The sequence below is a fragment of the Trachypithecus francoisi genome, unplaced genomic scaffold (assembly GCF_009764315.1).
Source record: "Trachypithecus francoisi isolate TF-2019V2 unplaced genomic scaffold, Tfra_2.0 Lachesis_group1, whole genome shotgun sequence".
Lineage (NCBI taxonomy): Eukaryota > Metazoa > Chordata > Mammalia > Primates > Cercopithecidae > Trachypithecus > Trachypithecus francoisi.
In genome coordinates, this window is record NW_022681454.1 from 44,740,256 (window position 1) to 44,759,679 (window position 19,424).

At 41.1% G+C, this 19,424-nt stretch overlaps 1 protein-coding gene across 7 annotated transcripts in view; it reads left to right on the plus strand.

The window, feature by feature from the left end:
• Positions 1–19,424, plus strand: part of ABCG2 (ATP binding cassette subfamily G member 2 (Junior blood group)) — a 134,279-nt gene that overhangs the window by 76,719 nt on the left and 38,136 nt on the right. For all 7 annotated transcript variants that reach the window (XM_033214123.1, XM_033214124.1, XM_033214125.1 and 4 more), the window contains 4 exons: positions 11,719–11,940; positions 17,324–17,383; positions 18,041–18,155; positions 18,734–18,886. In XM_033214123.1, the coding sequence (XP_033070014.1) occupies positions 11,738–11,940; positions 17,324–17,383; positions 18,041–18,155; positions 18,734–18,886 (531 nt within the window). In that variant the 5' untranslated portion in view covers positions 11,719–11,737. The remainder of the gene's footprint in view (positions 1–11,718; positions 11,941–17,323; positions 17,384–18,040; positions 18,156–18,733; positions 18,887–19,424) is intronic.

A 19,424-nucleotide genomic window follows, 5' to 3' on the forward strand; every position in this document is an offset into this window, starting at 1 on the left:
CCCTTCTCTCCTGTTCATTGATTCAGTTATTTGTATCAGTACGGGCTCATGGATATTTGTTTTGTTATATGGCTTATAATCCAATATTATCAGTATTTAATCTGCTGCTCAAATTGTTCTGGCTTTCACCACTGGGACCTTTTTCAGGCTGGCGCCTGTGCCACTTTGACATATACTTGCTTTTTCTTTTTTCTTCTTCTTCTTCTTTTTTTTTTTTTTGAGATGGAGTCTTTGTTGCCCAGACTGGAGTGCAATGGCATGATCTCGGCTCATTGCACCCTCTGTCTCCCAGGCTCTAGCGATTCTTGTGCCTCAGCCTACCAAGTAGCTGGGATTATAGGTATGTAACACCACACCTGGCTACTTTTTGTGTTTTTCAGTAGAGACGGGGTTTTCCATCTGGTCAGGCTGGTCTCAAACTCCTAGCCTCAAGTGATCTGCCCGCTTCAGCCTCCCAAAGTGCTGGGATTACAGGTATGAGCCACCATGCCTGGAGTCTTTTTCTTTTTTAATGCACTTCCTGATTTCTGGCATCAGAAAATGCTCAGGCTTACTTTGTATTTTCCATGTCCCAACGTTGGAATGATCCATTTCTCCAAGGCACTGGGGTTATTTTGCTTTAGAATAGTATTGGAAGCTAAGATCTGGACACTGGATGTTCTGTTAGAGTTCTTTTTTTTTTTTTTTTTTTTTTTGAGATGGAGTCTTGCTCTGTCACCCAGGCTGGGGTGCAGTGGTGCAATCTCGGCTGATTGCAACCTCCACTTCCTGGGTTCAAGAAATTCTCCTTCCTCAGCCTCCTGAGTAGCAGGAATTACAGGCATGTGCCACCACACCCAGCTAATTTTTTATGTTGTTAGTAGTGATGGGGTTTTGCCATGTTGGCCAGGCTGGTCTTGAACTCCTGACCTAGGTGATCCACCCGCCTCGGCCTCCCTAAGTGTTGGGAATACAGGTGTGAGCCACCGCGCCCGGCCTAGAGTTACTTTTGAGCTTTTTATGTTTAATAAAAAGTTTGTGACTTAGCAAATGCTAAGTCTGAAAAGATGAGTATTACCTTAAAGTTTAAACATTATAGAGGAACTGACTGTATTAGCCAATTTGGATTCTGTCTCTTTTGGGAAAGAAATGAAATTGGTAGTATTTAGGAATTTTTTAAAGCTCCCATTTTTTTCTCAAATGAAACCCTGTCAGTGTTTCCAAAACAAATAATGCGCATGTGAGCTTCTATTTATTAGGCTCTGGTCAGAAACCGGGATCATTTTATTAGCTGAGTAGCTTAAACTACATCCTAATATTATAATTTTGGTAACTGTTGATTGAATTCACAGTGAGAAAAAGATTTGAGATCCATATGTGTGTTAGTCATACTAGCAATGAAGAAATACTGTGTTTATAATGAGGCATTATTTGGTCTGAGATGGTAACTGTACCCATGGATTAGAGAGAGGATCCCTTGTAATAATTAATGAGCTCTTCTATGATTTTGGAGTATACACACATTACATGCTCCTTCTTTTCTATCTTTGTATGCTGGATCATGATGTTTTTTACTGTAGGTCTCAGAATTTTGAGAAGTAATGCTGCTGCTCACATCTAATTTTCTGTTCATAATTTTTTTTTTTTTTTTTTTGGTACGGAGTCTCGCTCTGTTGTCCAGGCTGGAGTGCAGTGGCATGATCTCAGCTCACTGCATCCTGCAACTCCTGGGTTCACACCATTCTCTTGCCTCAGCCTCCCCAGCAGCTGGGACTACAGGCACCCGCCACCACGCCCAGCTAATTTTTTGTATTTTAGTAGAGACGGGTTTCACCATGTTAGCCAGGATGGTCTCGATCTCCTGACCTCGTGATCCACCCAACTTGGTCCCTCAAAGCATTGGAATTACAGGCGTGAGCCACCGTGCCCGGCCTCTGTTCATAATTTTTATTGCGATTCTGATGATTGAATTATAAACTGGAAGGGAGCAGGGATATTGATCTTTATGTAGTCGACATGTGCTAGACTCATAGAGAAGAAGAACTGGGTTGTAGGCACAGTGCTGTGTGGTTTTGGGTAAATCTAACTCACAGTCAACTTGATTTTGCCTGTTCCTCTTGTTTCCCCCTGGGGGCTAAGGATTCCAGACTTTTCTAATCACCCACCTCACTGCTGCTAATCTTCCCACAGTGCCAATTTGGTGGAGTCAGCCTTGCAAAGGCAGAAGAGAAAGGGTGATGACTTCCCCAGAGCTTCTGCCACTGTCCTCCTCCCTATGTCTTCTAGCCCCAGTCACTACTCCTTTTATTTAAATTCATAGAGGCTTCTCTGTCAGTCCCCTCTTAAATGTAAATGAGTTATTCAGTTCCTGTGGGCCTGAAGCTAAACCACTGTCATTTATTTTTGGCCTTGTTTTCCCAGTTTGGGCAGTGTTAGAGGAGGTCTGGAAATAGAATTATTTGGGACAGGCGATTTTGCAGAACATGCACAGATAAATAGGCTTCAGGGAGCTCTCATAGTCTACGGAGGGAGAGGTGCAGGACAGTGTCCTCATCTTGGCTCTTGATATTATTACGGTGGACTCTTACGTGGTCTCCCTGCGTTGTCCATACCCGTGACCAAAGTCAGAGTGATCCTTTAAACCAAGCTTGTCCAACCTGCATGTGGCCCAGGATGGCTTTGAATGCAGCCCAACGCAAATTAGTAAACTTTCTTAAAACATTATGTGATTTTTTTTTAGCTCATCAGCTATCGTTAATGTTAGTGTATTTTATATGTGGCCCAAGACAATTCTTCCAGTGTGGCCCAGGGAAGCCAAAAGATTGGACACCCCTGCTTTAAACATAGATGACATCATTTCTTCGCTCAGAACTTTCCTTTGCCTTCCAGTGTCATTTAGATCAGAGCCAAAGTCCTTCCCGTGGTCAGTGGTAGATACAACCTGAGTTCCTGCTCTCATACCCTCCCTCATTCTGCTTCAGCCTCACTGGCCTCTTGGCTGTTCCTTAGACTAGCGCTTGGACATATACTGCTCCTCCAGAACGCCACCCTCAGAGCTCTGCTCGAGGGTTTCATTGGAAAGGCCTTCCGTGGCCACCTGTGTTACCCAGGTTGGAGTGCATTGGTGTGATCTTGACTCACTGCAATCTCTGCCTCCCGGGTTCCAGCAATTCTTGTGCCTCAGCCTCCCAAGTAGCTAGAATTACAGGTGTGTGCCACCACACCTGGCTAATTTTTGTATATTTAATAGAGATGGAGTTTCATCATATCGTCCAGACTGATCTCCAAACTCCAGGCCTCAAGCAATCCACCCACCTCAGCCTCCCAAAGTGCTGGGATTACAGGCCTGAGCCACCATTTCTGGCCCACCCTTCCTCTTTTGCTTTTAATTTTTTTTCTCCATAGCATTGTTGACTGATATTTTTCATATGTAACCTCACTGAGGGCAGGGATGGTTATCTGTTGTTTTGTTTTGTTCACTCCTGTAAGTCCAGTGCCTGCCAGATAAAGAAGCCTAGTAAATATTGAATTATTATTATTATTTGAGACAGAGTTTAGCTCTTGTTGCCCAGACTGGAGTGCAATGGCGTGATCTCAGCTCACCGCAATCTCTGCCTCCCAGGTTCAAGCCATTGTCCTGCTTCAGCCTCCCGAGCAGCTGGGGTTACAGGCATAAACTACCATGCCCAGCTAATTTTGTATTTTTAGTAGAGACAGGGTTTCTCCATGTTGGTCAGGCTGGTTAAATGAATTCTTTTAGTTTTCTTTTTTACTTTCTTTCTCCCTGCTTTCTTTCCTTCCCTCCCTCCCTTCCTTCCTTCTCTCTCTCATCTCATGGGAATAGAGAGTCTCTGTTAACAAGAGCCTCTGATAACTGGAGGGAGCAAGCTGAAAAGATGGGAGTGAGGAGTGTCTTTATTCACAGTGACAAGGTGGGAGAATGCCTGGCTAATGTAGCAGGGAGGTCAGGATCATTAAGGGAGAGGTCAAGGGACAGGGAGGTCAAGGGGAAAGATCTTTATGGATTTTGAAACTTATTACAACCACCAAGATATTAGACTTTAAAACTGTATATGATATTTTATGTCCATTGATGCCACTCTGAATACAGCTCACACTTGGATGCTCAAGTGAGTGTGGGTCTCTAGCGAAGGGTATTGGAAAATGCCACCCCAAAATATGCCTGAACTGAAATTCTGTGTTGGACAACCAGCTATCACCAGGCTCTGTAGGCTTTTCACCTTTACCCCTGGGTCTTCTCACTATTTCGCTACATAGATGGAGTATGTTCTTTTGACTGTCTTTGGGTAACTTGTCTGGTTTTGGGATTTTTAGCTAAAGTTCTCTTTGTAAAATCTATTCCAGTTAATTAATTATGCAAAAGGTACAAGGGTTTATCTTTGCTTCTTTGCGCTTGAAATAATTCTTTCCTGTACTTGGCATTTGGCTTATTTTGAGCTAAAGGCTGTTGAGAACCCCTGGATCCTTGAAAAGTTCTACCTCACCCTAAATGCCAAAAAAGTATAAATTTATTATATTATAAAGGAAATATACATTTATAAATAAAATTCCCATTTGTAAAGGTGTCTCTCCAAGATAGCTCTTTTCACCTGAGAGGGACTTAACTGCATACCAAGGCAGCCCTTATTTACCATACCTTTCCTCCCCATCTCTTCCCTTCCCTTGCCGTGACTTGTCCCCAGAAACCTTAAACCCCTTTTTCTTTAGCCTGAAATTTGTATGTAAGTCTTTTTTTTTTTTTTTTTTTTTTTTTTGAGACGGAGTCTTGCTCTGTCGCCGGGGCTGGAGTGCAGTGGCCGGATCTCAGCTCACTGCAAGCTCCGCCTCCCGGGTTCACGCCATTCTCCTGCCTCAGCCTCCCGAGTAGCTGGGACTACAGACGCCCGCCACCTCGCCCGGCTAGTTTTTTGTATTTTTTTAGTAGAGACGGGGTTTCACAGTGTTCGCCAGGATGGTCTCGATCTCCTGACCTCGTGATCCGCCCGCCTCGGCCTCCCAAAGTGCTGGGATTACAGGCTTGAGCCACCGCGCCCGGCCTGTATGTAAGTCTTAATCGCCGGGCATGGTGGCTCACGTCTGTCATCCTAGCACTTTGGGAGGCCGAGGCAGGTGGATCACCTGAGGTCAGGAGTTGAAGACCAGCCTGACCAACATGGTGAAACCCCATCTCTACTAAAAATACAAAAATTAGCCAGGTGTGGTGGCGGGCGCCTCTAATTCCAGCTACTTGGGAGGCTGAGGCAGGAGAATTGCTTGAATCTGGGAGGCAGAGGTTGCAGTGAGCCAAGGTCGCACCACTGCACTCCATCCTGGGCAACAGAGTGAGACTCTGTCTCAAAAAAAAAAAAAAAAAAAAGTCTCAATCATCTGGACTTGTCCTAGAGTCTGATTTGTTTATGAAACTTCCACACTTATTTGTGTAAGGAAACTTTTTTTTTTTGGTCATATTAACCTGTCTTTTGCCAGTTTAATTTCTAGGGCCCCAGATAGAGAACCCACAGGGGAGATGGAGAAGGATTTTTTCTTCTCTAAAGTAACATTTAAGAAAACCTAACAGCGATACATTGTTGCAAACTGAAGACCCAAGGAGGGTGGGCAGGTTTGTCATCTATGAGAGTCTTGGTTGTGGTTCTGATTTAACAAAAGTTCATCCCTCTCAAAACCTTAACCTTTGATGTCCCCTCTGTCATTGCCTCTCTTATCCAAACATGGTTCCCCAGGGTTTTTGCAGTTACCTCCCCGCTAGTTCTTGCTTCCACACTTGCCTCTCCCTTCTGTTATTCTCCACTCAACAAAGTGTTCCTTTATTTATTTATTTACTGAGACAGAGTCTTGCTCTGTTGCCCAGGCTGGAGTGCAGCGGCGCGATCTTGGCTCACTGCAACCTCTGCCTCCAGAACTCAAGCGATTCTCCTGCCTCAGCCTCCCGAGTAGCTGGTATCACAAATGCACACCACCATGCTCGGCTAATTTTTGTATTTTTAGTAGAGATGGGGTTTCACCATGTTGGCCAGGCTGGTCTCAAACTCCTGACCTCAAGTAATCTGCTCACCTCGGCTGTCCAAAAGGCTGAGATTACAGGCGAGAACCACCACACCTGGCCTAACCCAGAGTGTTCCTTTAGAAACATCATTAGTGTTGTGAGGCTTTCCTGATTAAAAAGCCTCAGTGGCTTCTCACTGAGCCCTTCTGTGATGTGGTTTCTTCCTGTCTGTCAGGAATCAGGCTGTGTTCTCCAGATCACTGTGCTGCCATAATGTGGAGGTCCTAGAGCACCTAGCCAGTTTAACTCTGAAACCACCATGCAAGGAGGCTTTGGGCCTGAATATAATCAACACAGGACCTCTCAGGACAAATCTGTCAAATTGGAGATAACATGAAAGCCCATGCATCAACCTTTTAAAGGCAATAAAACACCATAATATCTTTTAAAGACAAGGTACAATTTATGTAAGTTAAACTTCAGATTTTGTGTTCCTTTTCCTTTCCGCTGCTAAGTTTGTTGCAATCACCTGACAGTGATTTGACTGCTCAGGATTGTTATCTTTTGAGATTAACCTCAGTAAACAGTTTAAAGAGGTATGTAATTTATGCAACATGCCCTATGGCTATGAGGTAGAGTGCATCTTCCTATACTAGTGTCATCCTAGGGAAAAAAAGGAAGAGTAGAGTCTGGAATTCTCAACTTGAGGCTATCTTGGCTTCTACCAACATATGCAGTAGTTCCAGCTGGGCAGGTGGCAGGCTGAAGACTTTAGGCTCTACCTGTGTACTTTTTTTTTTTCCTATTCTCAGTTTTCATTCTATGTAAATGCTGTTTTGAGTTGCGCAGTTTGAGCTTTCTAATTGTAAAGAGTCGTTTATGCAATTAAGAGTTTGATAAAGAGTAAAACAAAAATTGAGAAATATGGTATCTTTAATGCAGATTATCATTTTTATAAGAGAGTACCAGCATATATTGAAAACAAATGGTTAAACTTCTCAAAAAAGTAAAAATGCGCCGGGCGCAGTGGCTCACACCTGTAATCCCAGTGCTTTGGGAGGCTGAGGCAGGTGGATCACCTGAGGTCAGGAGTTTGAAACCAGCCTTGACTACCATGGTGAAACTCCATCTCTACTAAACATACAAAAATTAGCTGCACGTCATGGCATCTGCCTGTAATCCCAGCTACTAGGGAGACTGAGGCAGGAGAATCACTTGAACCTGGGAGGCGGAAGTTGCAGTGAGCTGAGATCATGCCATTGCATTCCAGCCTGCGCAACAAGAATGAAACTCCATCTCAAAAAAAAAAAAAGTAAAAACATGGCCTTGCTAGTTAGAAAGCAACAAGAGAGGCAAGGTATGAATAATATAGGTAGACCAGCAGGAAAGGGACAGCAGAGCTGGGGAAAGAATCTCCATATGCAAAGCCTTTCTGTCTTGTTTGAAAGGGCTTTTCGAGTTGGCTAAAATGCATAATCAGGCCAAATAACATGAATCGGCTGGGATCAGGTAAGGTGTAAAGCCATTTGGAGGCTTCCTTTTACTTAAGATCTTGGCAGGGGGTCTAGGACACAGAAAGAGGAAAAAAACCGGATTAGCATTAGCTAGTACTCCGCAAATAAGGAAACAGCAACAGGTGGGAGGTTGATTTTTGTTGTAGGGGCATCTCGTCGTATGATGGGGTATTTTCCTTGATATAAAAAGATGATGCTGATCCAATGAGACCAGGACACATGACCAGAAAGCTTCTGACCATAGGGAAAGACTGGTGTTTGCTTAAAGGTAGTTGTTACTTTTAGAGAGTTCCCTAAACCCAGAATACTATATTAATTAGAGACTGGGCACTTTGAGATGAGTCTGGTGCTGAGTTTTGGTATATTTTCTTTATTTAATCCTTACTGTATTTTTTTTCTTAGAGTAAGTGTATTGCTCCATATTGGTGTTAGAATTACAGTTTGTTTTTTTTCCTTTCTTTTTGGTGTAACGTGCTTCAGCTTGAAGGTGTGCCTTGGTTATACCTGTCTAATCACTTGGTTTGTGACTCATGAATGACTAAGGCCCTTCCTCCCTGAGGAAGATTGTTAGAATCCTGGCCAGGAATGAAACAGCTCTTGAGTAATGTGAATTACACATTTAATCCTATCACAATAAAGGCAAACTCTGTGCGCACTTCTAAGATTGTGATTATATTTATAAGTGTTACTCTCTGTCTTGTATGGGCATGGGTGATCGCTCTTTCTTGGGTACTTTAGCTCTAGTTGTTGCCTTTTATTTGTGGAAACCTCACAAAAGTGTCTTTAAAATTTCCATCTGGAGTCAGTGAGCTATTTAAATTCAAGCAATAAGTTATTTAATACTCTTAAGAAGTCTTTAGAGAAGGTTAGAAAATGTCCTCAGTGGCTGAATGAACATCAAATGGGGATGGCAGTAGGAGAAGAGATTGCTAGTGTTGGAATTGGTGTATTTTGGTTTCTGAATATATGGGGAGATGGTTTAAAACCTTTTCAAAGTAAAGGTGTGAAGTCCATACATTGCAGTTATCTCTAGAGATCCCTGGGGAATTGGTTCCAAGACTCCCCTCGAACACCTAGATCCACATATACTTAAGTTCCTGATATAAAATGGCATAGTATTTGCATATAACATACATGCTTTGTTCCATATACTTTAAATCATCTCTAGATTACTTATAATACCTAATACAATGTAAATGTTATGGTAATAGTTGTGATACTGTATTGTATAGGAAAAATGATGAAAAAAATTCTGTACATGTTCTGTACAGATACAGCCATCCATTTATATTTATTTTTAAATATTAATTTTTTTTGAGATGGGGTCTTATTCTGTCACCCAGGCTGGAGTGCAGTGGCGTGATCTCGGCTCACTGAAATCTCCACCTCCTGGGCTCAAGTGATCCTCCTGCCTCAGCCTCCCGAGTAGCTGAAAATATGGGTGTGCACCACTATACCTGGCTAATTTTTTGTATTCTTTATAGAGATGGGGTTTCACTATGTTGTGCAGGCTGGTCACGAACTCCTGCGTTCAAGTGATCTGCCTGCCTTGACCTCCCAAAGTGCTGGGATTGCAGGCGTGAACCACCACACCTGGCTTATTTTTAAATATTTTCGATTTGCGATTGGTTGAATCCTCATATGCAGAACTCAAGGACAGGGCTGCTGACTGTACTTGTGCCTTCTCTTTCAATGCTTCAAAAGAATAGAATTTTGGCTAATTATTGCCATTCATGTGTTCACAGATTAAAACGCAGCCATGTACCTTGAATTTGCTGGGTGTCAGTCTTTAAATGGTTTTTACTTTTCCAGGCTCCAAATGAATAGACTTGTAAATATGATATGTTTCTGGATTACAGAAACAGTTATTAGGAGATACTTTTGGTTTTTGGCAGTTTTATTATGATATGCCTAGATTTGTTTTGTTTTGTATTTGTCCTCTTCGGTGTTCCTAGGGTTTCTTTAATCTATGGCTTGATAGCTTTGTCAGTTTTGGAAAATACTGGCCAGTATTTCTTCAAATACTGATTCTAAGTACACATTTTGCTACATTTTCTCTCCTCTCTCAGGTCTCAGGTTATGCTTATGACAGAGCTTTTTCATCTTATCCCATACGTTTGTTATGCTCTTTTATGTAGTTCTCATTCTGTTTAATTAGGAGGTTTTTCCCCCTTTCATGGTAATAATTTTCATCATTCATAATTTTCATCCTGGATGTTTTCTGTATACTAGTCTTCCAGTTCACTAAATTCTCTTTCCTAATTTGTGTCTAAATTAGGAAAGCTGCTGTTAAACTCATCTATTGAATTCTTAATTTTCATTTGTTTTTATAGATCTTGGTTCCTTGGTGAGAGTCTGTCTTGTAATTTTCTTAAAAACGTCAATCTTTTGTTTTAATGTCAATGTCTGTTAACTTCAGTCTAGATTACTTGTGGGTCTCTTTCCATTTTCTCATTTCTGGAACATCAGGTTCTGTTTTTTGGCATGCCTGGCAATTAAAAATTTTTTTTTCATTATTTTTAAACTTATGATTCGTGAATCAGGCAGCCCTCAGAATCACAGCAGATTCAGAAAGATTCCCGATGCCTGGCCATTTTTTATTGAAAATCTGGATGATATCTTCTTAGAGAGTGGATTTAACCTTCTTCTAGCAGTCTGAGCAGATCGTCTTGATTGAGTAGAGGCTGGTTTTTTGATTTGTCCATATTCCCAAAGCATAATGCTTCTGGGATCTCTTTCCAGGGCTCCTCCTCTGCTAGGCACTTAACTCCAACACAATTTTGTCTCCCTAGTGCTGACAGATGACAGACTGCTGAAATATCTGCCCAGAAATAGTAGTGACTTCAGTAAGCAGACTCATTTCTTCTAGCAGCTTCTTCCTGCTTGGTTTGTCTGAGATGTGCCCCAGGTGTGTACAATTTTTGTGTGCAAATACCCACCTCAAGAGGAAAGGGCACGCAGAATGCAGAGTTCGTTTCAGTGCTTCAGTCCCTCCATTCCATGATTTTGGTTCCTCATGTCCTGGCCGCTTTGGTTGCTTTTATCAGACGGAACTCTTCAACATTTCTTCTTACTTTTTTTTGTCTACTTTTGTCATTGTGGTTAGGAGGACTGTTTGTTTGGAACAGCAACTCCATCATAGGCAGAGAGAAAGTTCGTCATGGATTACTTTGACTTTTAAAAATTAAAACTGCATTTATTGAAGTTAACATTTCAAACCTGTTTCACAAGCTGTTAAGTTCATCTTAAGGTCTTACTCTAATAAATCTTTTTTGAGGCCTTTTGTAATTTGTTTAATGAAATATTTCAAATTTTATTTATACATTTAATATTCTTTTTTGTTTTAAATTTTTACTTAACTTTTGGTTTGACTTACTTAATGATTTTTCATACCTAACTGTAAATCTCCCTAGAATTTAAATATGTTTGTTAATTAAGGAAATGATTATGTAATTGCAAACAGTTTTGTAGTTTACCTTCTTTGCTGATTGACGGTGCATAACAACTTCCGACATAAAGTCTGGAGCTGTAAATTCAGAGAAATGTCTCCTGTTCCCGACTGCTTGACTAAGCCCCTTTTGATAATAATGATGCTATAAACTCTGCAATTAAAAAAAAAAAGAGGTTCTTTTCTTTTTTTCCTTTGTTTTTGAGATGGAGTCTCGCTCTACCGCCCAGGCTACAGTGTAGTGGTGCAATCTCTGCTCACTGCAACCTCTGCCTCCCTGGTTCAAGCCATTCTCCTGCCTCAGCCCCCCGAGTAGCTGGGATTACAGGCTCATGCCACTACACTTGGCTAATTTTTGTATTATTAGTAGAGACAGAGTTTCACCATGTTGGCCAGGCTGGCCTTGAAAAAAAAATACAGAGGTTCTGATGATGATCATGTAGTCTGTCCCTGCATTTGACTTACATGCTTTTCAAGCCAGACAATTCTAGCCCTCATCCATCCTTTTCCTGCTTTATCAGTTTTTAGTAATTTTCATACTCTTCCTATTTACTTATTAGGACCCATTTGACATCTAATTGGAGTTTATGCATTCCAAGTTGTGCCTATCTTCCCATTTATATTTTTATCACAATGGCATGGGCTGTTCGTTGGAAATGAAGCTACTGATTGCCACTCATTTAAAAATTGACTTGTTTTAAATGTATTGTCACCTAGTGTTTGCAATCTCATTTATCTGGACTATCACCTTACTGTTGTTTTTCTGTCTACAGAAAGATAAAAACTCTCCAGATGTCTTCCAGTAATGTCGAAGTTTTTATCCCAATGTCACAAGGAAACACCAATGGCTTCCCCATGACAACTTCCAATGACCTGAAGGCATTTACTGAAGGAGCTGTGTTAAGTTTTCGTAACATCTGCTATCGAGTGAAAGTGAAGAGTGGCTTTCTACCTTGTCGAAAACCAGTTGAGAAAGAAATACTATCGAATATCAAGTATGTACATGAACTTGTAAAAAGATAGCTTTTTAATTTACCAGCTTTTTAAAAACCTCACAGGTTTTGCGTATTTCCAAGAAAGTGGCTATGAACATTTTTGTAAAAGTCTTTGCACAGTTATACAGACATATACTTTCATTTGTTTTGGCTAAACTAGGAGTGAAATAATTGGGTCACATTTTAGGTATATGTTTAACTCTCAAAGTAACTGCCAGAGTTAAAAAAAAAAAAAAAAATGTACCGCATGTGGCCGCGTACGGTGGCTCATGCCTGTAATTCCAGCACTTTGGGAAGCCGACGCAGGTGGATCATGAAGTCAAGAGATCGAGAACATCCTGGCCAACATGGTGAAACCCTGTCTCTACTGAAAATACAAAAAATTAGCTAGTGTAGTGGCGTGCCGTAGCATGGTGGCATGTGCCTGTAATCCCAGCTACTTGGGAGGCTGAGGCAGGAGTATGGCTTGAATCTGGGAGATCAAGGCTGCAGTGTGCGATGATTGTCCCACTATACAAATGGGTGGCAAAGTGAGAGCCTATCTCAAAAGAAAAAAAAAAGCATACTTTGTGAGGGTATTTTTATTTTGCTTATCTTATCTTTTAAAGCTAGTAGATTAATAACTTGATGTAATAGAAGTCTCATCTGCTCGAGGCGTCACACTTTTTTTTTTTTTTTTGAGATGGAGTCTCACTCTTTTGTCACCCAGGCTGGAGTGCAGCAGCACAATCCCGGCTCACTGCAACCTCCACCTCCCAGGTTCAAGTGATTCTCCTGCCTCAGCCTTCCGAGTAGCTGGGATTACAGGTGTGTGCCACCACGCCCAGCTAATTTTTGTATTTTTAGTAGAGATGGGGTTTCACCATGTTGGCCAGGCTGGTCTCGAACTCTTGACCTCGTGATCCCCCCACTTCAGCCTCCCAAAGTTCTGGGATTACAGATGTGAGCTGAGCCACCACGCCTAGCCACGCATTTTTTATGGTCAAATGGCATGCATTTCAGTAACAGATGAGTTCATCTTTATTGCGTGAATAGAACTGTGTTCCTTCCCAGGTTCATAAAAATGCAGTCAGATCTTGCAGTTCTTTCACATTTTAGTTGAAAGGTCATCAAGGGTTGGTGTTCTTGCTGCTGGCATTTCCTGTTTATGTATCCATGAGAAAGGTCATGCCTTTTTAGGCTGTAGTATTTCCAGTCTTTCTTCTATCTGCTGGCACCAACTCTAAATACAGTTTCTGGGGGTAGATGAAGGGCTGCTGTCACTTATCTTACTTTTGATTTGTGTTTGATAGCAGCATCACCATTCAGATAGTCAATTACATTCTAAAAAAGCTGATGAGAGTTTTGATTTTGGTTTTTCCTCTGGACATTTTGTAATTTCACTTCTAGAACTAAGTCACTATAACCTGATTTCCTCTGTGGGAGGAAGAAGATAAAACAATCTGACCATGAGAATTTAAAAAGTTGTGATTCTTCTGTCTTAGGAAAAATCTTTCTCTTGTGCTTGTTTTTCTCCATACCCAGCATTTGAGCTTTCCCTCACCAACGCTGAAGATCTTATGGAAAAAAATTATTCATTCCCATAGATGTGTGGATGTCCTGTTATTTTAAGATAAATTCATTATACTCTTGGACAATTTTTAATTAATAACGTATTTTGAAATGATTTCAAATTTATTTATTTATTTTTTAGAGATGGAGTCTTGCTGTGTCACCTAGGCGGGAGTGTGATGGTGCAATCATAGCTCACTATAAGCTCAAACTCCTGGGCTCCAGTGATTCTCCCGCCTCAGCCTCTGGAGTAGCTAGATGCCACAATGCCTGGCTAATTAAAAATTTTTTTTTGTTGTGGAGATGGAGTCTTTCTACATTGCCTAGGCTGGTCTTGAACTCCTGGGCTCAAGTGATCCTCCCACCTTAGCCTCCCAAAGCACTGGGATTATAAGCATGAGCCACTGCACGTGGCCTGATGTTAAATTTAAACCTTGCAGGAACATAACCGTTTTCATTCAGGTTCTCGCCAACATTTCACTGCATTTGTTCTCATCACTTTGTCTTTTCATGTTCCCATGGTCATTAGTGTTTTTTCTGAACCGTGTGAGTGCAGGCTGTCCACATGGTGCTTCCTTCTCCCTAACTCTTCCAGTGTGTGTGTTCCTGAAATAAGGACCTTCTCCTATATGACCACTCAGACATTGTCCAGGAGCAGCCAGGGGGAAATGTAGCCTTGTAAGGAAGGTCATGGTAGGTCCTCAGGGCCTTGGGTCAACCATGCCCCTCCCATATTTGACTGCCTACCGTATCCTGTTTCTTCAGTCTCGTTCAACATGGTATTTTCTTATCTCATCCCATCCCTGGTGATGTTAAAATTGATCACCTGGTCATGTTGATGTCTGTCAAACTTGGCTATAATGTCACCCATTCCCCTTGGTAATTGACTAGTGTTATGAGGGGAGATAAGCTGACATTATTCCAGAACTCCATTCTACATTAAACTTCAACTTCAGTCCCCGCTGGATGACTCCTGCCTGAATCAGCCACCACTATCATAGTTGCTAAACAGTGATTTTCTATTTTCATTATCTCTTAGTTTGTTTTACTGAAAGGAGAAACCTTCGTCTATCACCAGTATAGAGTCATGGATTTGTATTTCATTCAATTAATGCATTATTGTGTTTTACCTTCATACTCTTATTGTTCCTGATTTGGTCACTGGGAGATCTTTCAAGATGGGTTCTTCCTTCCCTCTGTCTCTCATTCTTTGGATATATCTCCTCATTCTTTTTTTATTTTATTATTTTATTTTATTTTTTTGAGACGGAATTTTGCTCTTATTGCCCAGGCTGGAGTGCAATGGCATGATCTTGGCTCACTGCAACCCCCAGCTCCTGGGTTCAAGCAATTCTCCTGCCTCAGCCTCCTAAGTAGCTGGGTTTACAGGTGCCCACCACCATGCCCAGTTAACTTTTTGTATTTTAGTAGAGACAGGGTTTCATCATATTGGCCAGACTGGTCTCAAACTCCTGACCTCAGGTGATCCACCCTCCTTGGCCTCCCAAAATGTAGGGATTACAGGCGTGAGCCACCACGTCCGGCCTCTTTTTGTAATTAAACAAATTTCATCAGAGACAAGGACTTACTTTGTTGCTCAGGCTGGAGTGCAGTGGCATGATCATACTTACTTACTGCAACCTCAATCCCTTGGGCTCAAGTGATCCTGTCACCTCAGCCTCCTGAGTAGCTGGGACCACCAGCACATACCACCACTTCCAGCTAACTTTTAAGTTTTTTGTAGAGATAGGGTTTCACTATGTTGCCCAGGCACATCTCAAACTCGTGAGCTCAAGTGTTCCTCCCACCTTGCCTCGTTCTTTGAATATTTACTTGGCATGACAAGCAATTCCAGACTCACTGTGTACTTACCCTGCCTCAGACCTAGTATCAGCTGTTGATTTTTATGGAGGAGATATTTACAAAACCAAAATCTGGGTGTTTAAAATGCTCATTGCTATTGGGATGTCATTGCTTCTAGGCTTTCTCAGTGGAGTGAGACCTAGAGAATATATATATATATGCATATATGTCTACACACATGTGCATACACATACATGCATAACTTAAAAAAAAATTACCTCCCATGTGCAGGCGCATACAGATCTGGCCAAAGCAGGTAGGAGAGGAGCTGGGGGAGCAGTGGTGACCATTCCGGCAGCACCCTGGGAGTTTCCATCTTTATCTTTCTGTGGCTGTCTTTGTATATGGATTAAAACCTATGGCTTCTCATTAATATCTCCAATTCTGATCTGAACCCTCAAGATTCTGTCTATATTTCCATGTTTGTAAAATCTCAAAAGGTGAAAAATCTAGCTCTAACTGACTAGAGAGGGTGGGAGATTTATATTATGGAATAAGAAAATCAGCAAGTACATTAAGGATGTACGTTAAGGATGTACTTCCTGATTTTTCTATTCCATAATATAAACAATCTCCCTACCTTCTAGCTTTCTCTTCTTAACTTTTTGTTTTTTTGAGACGGTCTTGCTCTGTCACCCGGGCTGGAGTGCAGCTCGGCTCACTGCAATGTCCACCTCCTGGGTTCAAGTAATTCTCCTGCCTCAGCCTCCCGAGTAGCTGGGATTACAGGCGCCCACCACCATGCCTGGCTAATTTCTGTATTTTTTGTAGAGATGGGGTTTTGCCATGTTGGCCAGGCTGGTCTAGAACTCCTGATCTCAAGTGATCCACCCGCCTCGGCCTCCCAAAGTGCTGGGATTACAGGCATGAGCCACCACGCCCGGCCGAATTCTCCTTTCTCCAGTTCCTTATCTACTTATCATTCTACTTGGTATCTTTAGGATAAAATCAAACTATTTGCCATCTTCTTGGGTCTCAGCATAGTCAACACTGCCATAATTTTTTCCACTTTCCTACTCTATCTGAATATTCACTACCCCAGACATCCACTTTGTTTGAAACGTTCTTATGTCTGTACCACGTCTTCATATTCTTAAAGGATGCCCCTACCAAAGTGATGTCTTCTGCTTCTAAACTTGGAATTTTCTAGTGTATTTATCTGACTCTTAACAAGAAAGAAAATGATATATCTTGAGGATATATCTTTTACTTTTCTAAGTGGATCAAGGCTTTTTTTTTTCTTTCAGTCATGTTTTCTTTTTATCCTGAAGTGCTTTATCCTAGCCTCGATTTCTACTTAGATGTTTCTTGGACTGATTAGATTTTAGCAGTGAGAATACTTCTGCCAGTATTCCACAAATTAGCGACTTATTAATTGTGTAGAATTTTACTAGGTAGCAAATGAGATCACTTGAAGATACAGTACTGATAATCAAACGGTACTCAGAACATGCCATGTATTTCACACTGTGTTAAGAGCAGTAATTATAACAGAGATGTTTCATAAGAATCTGTTAGTTATTTCAAGGAACGCTGAATGTTGAATATCATCTTCCAGAAAATATAAATGGGTTAAAGTATAAGTGAAAGGAATTTAGAGGAATCTATGCCATTTTTCTTGTAGGACTTGACCAGTGATTACCATCCATTGTATATTACACATCAAATCCACAATCTTTTTTTTTTTAAAGTAGAGACAGTGTCTCCCTTTGTTGCCTAGACTGGTCTTAAACTCCGGAACTCAGGTAATCCTTCCGGTTTGGTTTCCTAAAGTGCTGGGATTACAGGCCTGAGCCACCATGCATGGCCTGTTTTTTGTTTGTTGGTTTGTTTTCTTTAAGAGTTGGTTTGTGCTTGTTTTCTGTTTATAATGTCATCAACCTTCATTGAGTATATTCAGTGCAGACCCTAAATCAATAGAACCTGATCTAAAGTGGAATAGTAAATCAGTCTGTTTTTGTGTTTGCAGTGGGATCATGAAACCTGGCCTCAATGCCATCCTGGGACCCACAGGTGGAGGCAAATCTTCGTGAGTATAAGAGAGTATAAGTAAGCTTTTTCTGTGCGCTTTTAATGTGATTTTAAAATCCACCTTTTTGTGTGTGTAACCAGATATTTATTGAGCATTTGCAATGCGTGTCAGGTCTGGTTCTAGGTGCTGTGGATAACTGTAGTTGAATGGTTTTGTCCCAAGGACCAGGTAGTCTTATTAGGTTAGCTTTACTAAAAGGACTTGATAAGGTGATTGACATGTAGCAGTTGACCATGTTATCAGCTAATAGGGAGGAAAAAGAATGGGAGAATGTTAAAAGTAGGGAAAGGGAGCAGAAGATGTAAGTAAAGGCATGCGTCTTAGATAAAAGAGCACATTGCCTGTGTTGGTACCTCCAAGGTCAGACAGCTGGGAGGGCCATTTGGGAGATCTGTACTTGATCAGCCAATGGTGTCTTGCTTTATGTTTTGGGGCTTTATTGTAATGTACAATGAAAAGAGAAAGATGAGAATTTTTAAAAGCATAATTTTAGTTAAACCATAGAATTTCTTGACCAGTTAGTTTTCTAACTAAAGCAGAATTTGGATTCAAAGTAGCCATGGAATATATAACCTGTGTTGGAGGGAAAAAACCCCACAATATATATATGCTCTTATAGGTTATTAGACCCACAACATATACGTCCTCTTATAGGTTATTAGATGTCTTAGCTGCAAGGAAAGATCCAAGTGGATTATCTGGAGATGTTCTGATAAATGGAGCACTGCGACCTACCAATTTCAAATGTAATTCAGGTTACGTGGTACAAGTAAGTATTAGTGGGTTTGCATTTTCTGTTTCCTCTGTTTCTATATGGGTAAGTGCTTTGGCTGATAGTTCAATGTGCTTCCAATTGATTATGTGACATGTTCCTAGAACTGACTTCCTTTACAGCAGCTTTTCTTAATTTCTCATAGATACTTATGTGAAAAGGCAGGGAGAATCTGGAATATGGCCCTTGTAAGGACAGTGATACCAATTCTCATTTTTCTATCATTTCTAAAAGATACTACTGTTATCCTTTTTTTGCCTTTCCTTCATCTTTCTTTTCCCCTAGCTTAGAAAGATATTTTAGCAAATCCTTGTATGAAGCAATCTGGAAGTGTCTGCTGGTAGTTAACATAATTACTTGCATTCTATTTGGGTGTACAGATAGGGGGTGAAAATGATTATAGCAGGCTTTGCAGACATCTATGGGGTTAACTGTCATTTGCAGAACTGCAGGTTCATCATTAGCTAGAACTTTACCTTAGTTACGTTATTTTTGTGGATTATGTTACATATACTAAACAGTCATGGTCTTAGAAAAGACTCATTATGTCTCATTAAAATGCTATTTGCCTTAAGGATGATGTCGTGATGGGCACTCTGACGGTGAGAGAAAACTTACAGTTCTCAGCAGCTCTTCGCCTTCCAACAACTATGACGAATCATGAAAAAAACGAACGGATTAACAGGGTCATTCAAGAGTTGGGTCTGGATAAAGTGGCAGACTCCAAGGTAATGTGGAGAAACTGAAAGCATTGTGATCAGCATAAATAGGACCTGATTCAGAGGTTTCCTGTAATGTGTATGGTCAAAAGTGATTGCTTTCCATAACAATGAGAAAAGCAGCTTGTTACATAATATGAATGTGGAAATTAACCTGGAAAAAATCTTCACAGTGTTTGAATTGTGCACCTGAAGTGATGTGGTGTTGTATGTGAAAGTGTTCCTCCCCTTTCCTTATGCTCCTCCCCCACCTTATGGCTTAAGTCACATCTCATTCCATATCTGCACTAGCTTTTCTTCTTCCTCTTTTTCTCTTCCTCCTTTCAGTCACTCTTCCTCCAAGGGACTTTGTTCCATTGCTATTGAGGTATATTTCTGGGATTGATAAGTGATGAGAGTCTGTATCAGCAGTCCCCAATGTTTTTGGCACCAGGGACCGGTTTTGTGGAAGACAGTTTTTCCATGGACCAGGGTAGGGTGGATGGTTTTGGGATAATTCAAGTGTATTACATTTATTGTACACTTTATTTCTATTATTATTTCATTG